This window comes from Thermobia domestica, chromosome 5 (assembly GCF_964235325.1).
Source record: "Thermobia domestica chromosome 5, izTheDome1.hap1.1, whole genome shotgun sequence".
NCBI lineage: Eukaryota > Metazoa > Arthropoda > Insecta > Zygentoma > Lepismatidae > Thermobia > Thermobia domestica.
Window position 1 is genome coordinate 66842583 of NC_137458.1, and position 9586 is coordinate 66852168.

Here is a 9586-nt window from a genome sequence, read left to right on the forward strand (position 1 = left end):
AATTATATAGAATTAAGCAGATTTGAAGAAGAAACCAGTAAAATCAGTAAAATTTCAAGAAGAATCAGTAAAATCAATAAATCAGTAAAAATACGGTGTATATGTAGTATATATATATATATATATATATATATATATATATATATATATATATATATATATATATATATATAGAGAGAGAGAGAGAGAGAGAGAGAGAGAGAGATTTTAATAAGAAATCAGTAAAATGAGCAAATGAAGTAATCAAGAAATCAGTAAAATTATATAGATTATATAATTATATAGATTTAAATACATTTCAACAAGAAATCAGTAAACTCAAACCACTAAAATTCGAGTTTGTACAAAGAAAAAAAGAAAAATAATAATTCTCCATATAAATCAATGGAGTATATAACAAAGATAGCACATAGAGTATTTCACCTAATTTTCAATAAGATCAACAACATACCATTCCATCAAATATTCTAATGACGTTTTTCTTTTCAGATAACACAAATACGGCATTGCCTTCTGCAATTGCAACAAAATGTCTATCCATACTTATCATTGTTGTTCTGTACAACGTAAGCTGAGGATAATTTCTACCAAGAACTGAGGGTTGACTTTGAGGAATCTGTGATCAGGAAGAATAGCAATTGTTGTTATGCTTCGTGAAAAAGCAAAGTGTGTTTGAAAGTCCAAAACAAAAACTTGTATATTCTTGGGACCAGCGACTTAAATGCTATGGATACCCAATAATATTGTTAATGTTCAGAAATTTGTGATATTTTTGTGAACCATTAATTAAAAAAAAAAACTAAAAGAAATTGTATAGTCTGTACAAATAAATTGTTACCGAGAAAAATTTTGAACGGAAAGAGAAACTTTTCATAATGGTTTCAATTTCTAATGGAAAGTGTGTGTGTCTCAATTGTTATGTACAGTATCAAGAAATTTGCCTTTATGATGTCGCTTTCATATGCATTCGAAAAATCTTATATAAAGTCGAATCTTGTATTTTTCATCTATTTAAATCGTGCTACTCTTTGGAAAACTATCTAAACTATGTTTGTGTTTTAGTCCAACATCAGAGATAATGATTGTTTATATATATATATTTTTCTTATATTCACTGATAAACATTCCCATACAGTATGTTGTTGCAAACCTTAGTGTGTATCTTGAAAATAATTGTAGAGGTGAAATAATTGTTTATTTCTAACATGATACTTAACTTTTTATTTATAATAACTATGAACAAAACATATTTTTACAAAGTTTAAATTGGTCAAAAATTGTCATTACTTCTCTATATTGAAAAAAAAAAACTTACCCTATAGCAGCATTTTAGTGTATTCAAATTTATAATTTTTTTAAAAAAAAATTAATACCACATCTAACATGTCTGCTGTGATTATTTTTAAATATTGTTTTTAATTAGTAGATTTTATTACTTTAAAAAATATATTTCAGTATGTTGTGTGTAAAGTTGAGTATAACATCGATTATTTCTTAAAATTGTTAGTAATAATTTTGAAAAATATTTGTAAAAAAAAGTACACAGGACTAATTTGTACATGTACAAATTTATAAAATATTATTGACTGTATATTTATTTAAATATAATAATGAATAAGCTAGCCCTGTAATATGGTTTCTTGTAAAATATGAAATGCAGATCGTCTTTAAATGTTATTTGCAAGTCTTTCTTTAAAATAAACTCAATTCGAAGTTTGCAATGAAATTAAATGAAATCTTTGAGTTTAACGTTCCACGTTATGCCTGTTAGACAAAAAAAAAAAAAAAATATGATTAAAGCATGTAAATGATGATGATGGAACAAATTGGTGGAATGGTAGGAAACAGTAGCAGCTCGAGAAAACTCACGAGCACGATTCTGTCCACCACAGACTTCCTTGGCTGGAGATCGAACTAGAGACCCCACGCACCAGAAGTAAGTGCTCTACCACAGAACCACTGTGTTCCCCTTTAGTTCGAAATTTTATCAATGGACAATACTTATTTCTTTATTGTAAACAGAAGAATTTAGCTTGATCAAGTTTATAATACAATATTACTAGTTGTTGAACCAGAGCCTTCAACCCGATCTAAATTATAGGTTAAAACGCACTTAATAACGCTCTAATTGTTTACATTTAACTTGTTTGTTTGTTTGTTTGTTTGTTTAGTTTATCCACCAGTTAATTTTCATTAACACAAATATTAATACTAAAATATACATGTGTTAAACTGCCTTTTTCCTACTTTGAAATAAACCAATTGAAACAATGCATTTGTCAGTTCGCAATTATATCGTCAGAAGTTTTAAATTGGCAAATTACCTGCACACCAGCTACATCTATTGGCGCCAGGCAGCGTGACTGATATTAGGAATTAGTGTGATGCACATACCGAGACGTTTCCCTATTATGTTCAGGCTTTATAGTATATTGAAGAGGTCGGCTAGATCAAGTTTGTAATAAAATATTACAGTACAAATAATCTCATTGATTGGAGTTTATAGTCCCATTTCAACACTGAAACTTTATAAGAGGGAGATCTACTGCCTAAAATGAGGTCTGAACCACTACTTGGGAAATATATGATGCAAGCAGGAATCGAACCCGGGAAAACGCACACAGATACCGCACGAATTAACTAATTGGCCATGAAGCATACGCAAACTACTAATGGTGTGAAATCATATATGACCACAACTTTTGATACAAAATAACACACCAAAATTGGCTCAAAACTAAAGAGCACTAACATAAGTTAATGATGTTCTGCTATTAAAAAAATAAAATAAAAAAAACTGATACTTTAAAGTCAAAAAATCAGAAGTTCTATAATTGAGATAAGGTATCAATAAGGTGTTACTGATGTCCCCCACTTTGCTCTTTTAAGATTGATTTACCATTAAGAAATCAACGAAATCATTCTTAAATTTGAACAAAATATCTAACATCAATATTTCATTTTGTTACAAATGCATATATATGTATTAAACTATCGTGTAAATTTAAACCTTACTATAAATTAACATGAAACAGGGCAAATTAGTATTTGTCTATTAAAAAATATGTTAGATATTTAAAAAATATTACAGATCATTTAATTCCTAAAATTAAATATGGAATTTAAAATGTAAAATTGGCAATTGTCATTAAGAAAAAGACTAATCTAACTATAAAAGATCCAGATTTGTTTAAGATTTTTTTACGTTTTGAGAAAAGGAAACACTACAAAATGAAATGCAAAATCAAAATTTGATTATCAGTTTCCAAAGTTTCAGGAAAACAATATAAAATACAGTGATAAGATTTTTCTGGAGTATAGCTGGAAAATATATCTGGCTCTTATTCTGACTTCTAATGCATTCATGACGTATTTCTCATCTATGTATATTATGTTCAAAACTTTTTCCGCCTGTTTTATACGCTTACGTTTACAACTGACAAATACACCTGGATGTTATTCTGACTTATTGTACAGTTATGGTGTATTTTTCATCTATGTATATCAAGCTTTTTTACTACTTTGTTTCATTGGTCTATCTTTACAGCTGAGAAATACACATGGATATTATTCTACCTTATAATGTGGTCTTGAATATGGTAACCTTATTTCATAAGATTTTCGTGAAGTTCATAGTCGAAAAAGACATCAGGCTACGTTTTTAATGTTTTATATTATTTTTTTTAAAAAAAAACTATAAAATGGTACGAACTTTACCTTTGATGACTTTTGCTGTTTTCCTTTTAGTGGTAATTTCCATATTGTTAGAAATACATTAACATTTCTGATATTGCAAATGGATGAATTATTCATAACTATCCGCATATGTCATAGAGAAAGAACGAAAAACAAGACATTGAATATCCATCCCCTATGCACAAGACATGACAAGAATGATAGCAGAAAATATCAGATTCTTATTTCGAAACAAAGTAATACGAACGAAGACAGATTGTATTCAAATGTAGGTAGATATGTAATGTATTGTGAAATATCCCCGAATTTAAAAGTTTCCAGACGAGACGCGATTAAAAAGTTTCTAGACGAGACTGAAACACAAAACTATATATAGCGCTACTAACCACATTAATATGTCGGAACTTGTCTGCATCATTTGAGGAAACACAGATGGCCAAAAAATTTCTTAATACAATTTTCAATTTTACATCTATTGTTGAGCGAACCAAATTCACACAAATTAATTTTTCGTTAGAAAATATTGATGAGTTAAAATACTACTGCAAAAATCTTAACTTGCTTAGAACAAGAACATCATATAAACTTTCCTGATGATATAATATTCTTTCTGGGATAATCTGTACACATGTCTTTAATATGAACATGTCTTGAGTGGCAACTTGTTTCTTTTGGCTCTTGTGTTTGGTAATTCTATAAAATATTGTCTATATAGACGTCATATACTACATATAAATTCAATGAGATGTTGGCTATCGGTTGTTTTAAATAAAAGTATGCCTAGGAAATACAAATAACAACCGTCGTACTGAACCTCAAGCAATAATAATCAAGCTCAAGCAACACTTTTTATGAATGACTTAATATTGAGAATTAAACGCCATAACGCTTTACAGCTATTACATCCGTGCAATATCATTAATGTCTAAAATTTTTGGAAAAGTATCACATTCTTCATGATCTGACACTAGAAATTATGCTAAGATATTATTATTTAAAACAGATTCTATTTATTGATCTACTGAAGGAACGCATAAATTTATCTCTACGGCAACTAAAAATAAACTCAAAATATCTTAGCAAATATTTTTAAAATATTCTAAGAAGAAACATTAATATTTTGAATATTTTCGAAAAAAATCTTTGAACAGTTCATGATATATCCATAGAAAAATTTTAACATATCTTAAAATATGTACTTTCTGGGGATTTAAATTAAGTTCACTTGTAATATTTTAATATAAAGTATTTAATAATATAATTTATGTTCGTTCTAGTTTCAGGAAATGACGATTCAACACCTAATGCTTCAAAATGTTTACTTGTATTTCTGGATTGGTCTTTTGATCTTTCAAAACAGTATTTTGTTAAGCATGATCATTAGAGATTAAAATTTGTACATTATTTTAATATTATTATTGTGTGTCTTAAAACATGATTAATTATTTAAATTTGAAATTAGAGATGTATCTAAAACGATAAAAGACAAAAGCTTACTACATTTCAAGCGTGTGTCATATAGCTATATTGATATTCTTTCAGTTTTACTTTTCAATGACACATTCAATTACGAATACAAAAAATTTAAGAATGAGTAGCTTTGTAATTTAATTTCTTAATATTATCAAGTAAAAAGAACGCATAGATTAAAAATTGTGCCCAACTAGCTCAGAAATTTTCCAAATACAGCAAAGTAAAAGTTTAGAATGAAGCCTCAAAAACATTGAGAGAACTTCGTTCTTGGAAGAGTCAATTGATATAGACATGAAGTACAGAGAGAGTTGGAATTTCGTCTCTTCTGGAGATCTTTTGTGCAACTCTGGTTTCTGGAACATTATCGAATATCAACATCATACATTATAATTCTTTAAAAATGTAATTCTCTCTCTCTCTCTCCTCGAATATCTAATTAATCCAACACTATTAACGCTTGTTTGGCTGCTTGTATTTTAGTTGAAATAATATTCAGAAACTGAAAAAAGTAATCTATATTACATTTTACCTTTAGAGTAATAAATATTTTCAGATGTATTCAGATATGAAAAATAGTATCTCCAGAACCAAAAAATGTTGGGCCAACCCACGATAATCATCGTATGATTGGCTAATCGTTGGGTCAGAGAGCCAAACTTTACCTACGTATCAACATTATCAGTTGAGAGACAATTTTAATAACAGTAATGAAAAGCACAAGTTTCAATTTGGGAAACAGTATTTTGGCCCAACAAATAAGGAATATATGCTTTGTATAGGAACATTACATTGAAATTATATTTATTACCCCAACGAAGGGTTGCATTTTGCATATTATCGTTGCAAAAGTTGTTCGTTTCAGCAACGTTTTTCGAAGTGTCACACCCTTCCAGAAACTTACACTTTGCCAACATTCCCCTTCCAGTTTTGCTACTAAGATTGTGATTGAAGCAGAATTGAACATGTTCCATGCATTGAAACTGTTCGTAAATAGCAAAGTCAAATGGATATTGTCGCATATTATCATTGTAATTTATATATATATATATATATATATATATATATATATATATATATATATATATATATATATATATATATATATATATATATACAGGGTGGTAGGTAACTCCACCGACAAACTTTGGGAGGTGATTCCTTATATGAAATGAAAGAAAAAAGTTCTTATAAACATTGGACAAAAAACTCTCCTTTCAGAGTTATGAACCGCCGAAAATTCGAAAATTCACATTTCGAAACGCTCTGCCTTAGAAACTACAGGACCGATCCCAAGCGGTTTCAGGAATTACAAAAGAACTAGTATGCGAACTATCTAAATATCCATGTTTTACCATCCTCCGTTATCGGCGAAACGAACTGTAAAAAGGAAATTGAGGTATAGGGATACTCCTTTAAGTACTAATAACGCGTTCGTTTCGCCGATAACGGAGGATGGTAAAACATGGATATTTAGATATCGCATACTAGTTCCTGTGTAATTCCTTAAACTGCTTGTTATAGGTCCTATAGTTTCTAAGGCAGGGCGTTTCGACACACGATTTTTCGAATTTTCGGCGGTTCATAACTCTGAAATGAGATGTTTTTCGACCTATGTTTATAAGAACTTTTTTCTTTCATTTCATATAAGAAATCACCTCCCAAAGTTTGTCGGTGGAGTTACCTACCACCCTGTATATAAATTTTACTGATCAGAATTATAACTTTTAGAAATCTGAAAATAATAATGTAATATTAACAAAAATTTGTATTTCTTATTATCTAGAAAGACGAAATCAAGGTCTAGCTCTTTGCATTAACAAAATCAAATTAATATAAATATGTCATTTGATTTAATTCAATCTGTATAACAGAGTACTAACAAAGTATTGTTAAAAGATTATAACATGAATAAACTCTATACTTGGCTAAAAATAAATAATAAGATTCTAATAACGTGATATTAACTACAAAGCCGTCCTATTTTAAATTTTGTTTTTCCATTGTTATTATAATTATTATGTTAAGGTATTTTGTTGTTAAATGATTATTTTTTGAAATGTATGCTCTGTCAACCAGTGCCAATCCTCTTTTAAACCCAAATACATTGTATTATGTGTATCGTGCTAAAATTATATTCTTCCGAACATGTCAACTGTAAAATTTCCAATACTTTCTTAAAATGGCATTAATATTATGGATTATTTCTATAACATTCCTTTTGTAATTATAACTTGGAGGAACTCGAAGTTTCAAGACGATATGTGTATATATATATGTATGTATGTACTAAATGTAAGTAATAGATTAAATCAATATATTTGTTTTGCAAAAGACACTGTACTTATTTACTCTCAGATTGTTAAACCAAAATTATTAAAATACAAGTACCAATCAAATTACAGATTGAAACATCAAACTAAACGGAATATCGAAAGTATGCCCAAACATATAGAGATGTTCACCACAGAAGAAATATCGAAACCACATAAAGCTCAATCAATAGCGTTATTCTTAGTATAAACAATGGAACAACAAACACACAATTATCCAAGTTTTCTAACAGTTTAATGAATCTATTTTCAAATGTACCCAAATAAGTATCATATTAGTATAAAGGATAGTTAAGAACAATACACCAAGTTCCAAATCGTTGTATTTCACAATGGGGACATGTACAACGAAAACTACCAATTGGTTGATACGGAATAAAGTTCTACATACCATGTTACCTATGTTACAAGCTAAAACATAAGATGAGCCAGAGAATTTGATTACCAGTCAAGAATCTACAACATTGAAAGTAGAAACGTATTCAAATATTTTGAATGAGGAGAGAAAGAAGAGTGCAATAATGATTATATCCAACTGAAATTGTGATCAACTTTCCAAACATTATTTCCATTATTTCAAACATAATCAGCAACTTGATATCAGATGAAAGAAGACATTTACTTTCACTTTTGTGATGGCATTTTAGAAACAATTTAAGAAACCTCAGCTCTTGCAACAATTCATCTCAACTGTTTTCGTGGGCATTGAGGCACTATAAATGTATGCCGTCTAACACTTCTAAAGATAGTGCTACAGTAAAAACAGAACTTAACTTTTCAAAAAACTGTAAACTGTATCGACAATCCGTAATCTGAAACTGTGGACCTAGATAGTATCTTGTTCTCCAAAGATAAAATTTTTCTTTGATGCCACCCCAGTTTAGGGGACCATAGATTTGTAAAATTTACAGAAAAAATATCTAATACTATTACAAAAAAGGAATGTACAGAGCGTTCAAAAAGTCTCTATACACCTGAATCGTGGGGGTGGGAGACATTTGGAGGCTCATGGGGGACATTTCCAACATTTGCTGTGAAAATGTGTGTTAAAATGTGTGTGTTTATGCTACGCCCTATACATAGTGCTTTTATGCCATAAAATATAATAAATTTTGAGTAAAATAATTTTCTCGTTGCTCTGAATATGTGACAATTCAGGTGTATAGAGACTTTTTGAACGCTCTGTATAAGTCATCAAAATATATGGAGATCTTATCTGTAACATATATAATAAAGTTGAAAAATGTATTTGGTCTAGGAATTAATTCGTGCGGTTGGTACGCACACATTGAAGCTGTAGTACAAACACAAAATACATAAACACCTTAAGAAAAATATTGTCCATCGCTAGCCACCACTTTCGCCCATCTGTCAGGCAATGTACGGATTCCGTGGCGAAAGAAGTCCTCATCCTTGGAAGCGATCCAGTCAGAGACCCATGTTTCGATATCTTCTGAAGAAGTAAACCGCTGTCCAATCAAATCGTTGTTCATGCAATCGAACAAGTAGTAGTCCGAAGGAGCAACGTCTGGTGAATACGGCGGGTGGGGTAAAACTTCCCATCCGACATTTTCTAAATAGGTTTTGACCGGTTTTGCGACATGTGGGCGAGCGTTATCATGTTGAACAATAAGTTTATCATGTCTGTTCTCCCATTCTGGTCGTGTTCTGGCCAGAGCTTGCTTCAAACGCATTAATTGTCGTCGATAACGTTCTCCATTCATAGTTTCACCCGGTTGCAGCAGCTCATAGTACACCACACCTTTCATATCCCACCATATGCACAGCATAACCTTTGCACAGTGAATATCTCGTTTTGGTTGTGATGGACCTGGTTCACCTGGTTTCACCCAGGCCTTTTTTCGTTTAGGGTTCTCGTAATGGATCCACTTCTCATCACCCGTAATAATTCGATGCAGAAACTCCTTTCTGCTCTGTCGTTGAAGCAGCAATTCGCCAATGGTTTTTCGTCTTTCAACGTCTCTGTCTTTCAATTCATGTGGAACCCAATGTGACATCTTTTGAATCATTCCCATGGCTTTCAAGCGTTTGGAGACTGTTGTTTGATCAACGCCTAATGCTGCTGC

The 9586-nt window shown here is 30.4% G+C and overlaps 1 protein-coding gene across 1 annotated transcript in view; it reads left to right on the plus strand.

The window, feature by feature from the left end:
• Nucleotides 1-6213, plus strand: part of LOC145685940 (uncharacterized) — a 758676-nt gene extending 752463 nt beyond the window's left edge. Inside the window, exon 6 of the mRNA XM_081758714.1 lies at nucleotides 490-6213. Within this exon, the coding sequence (XP_081614840.1) occupies nucleotides 490-575 (86 nt within the window). The 3' untranslated portion in view covers nucleotides 576-6213. The remainder of the gene's footprint in view (nucleotides 1-489) is intronic.
• The last annotated feature ends 3373 nt before the right edge of the window (nucleotides 6214-9586 follow it).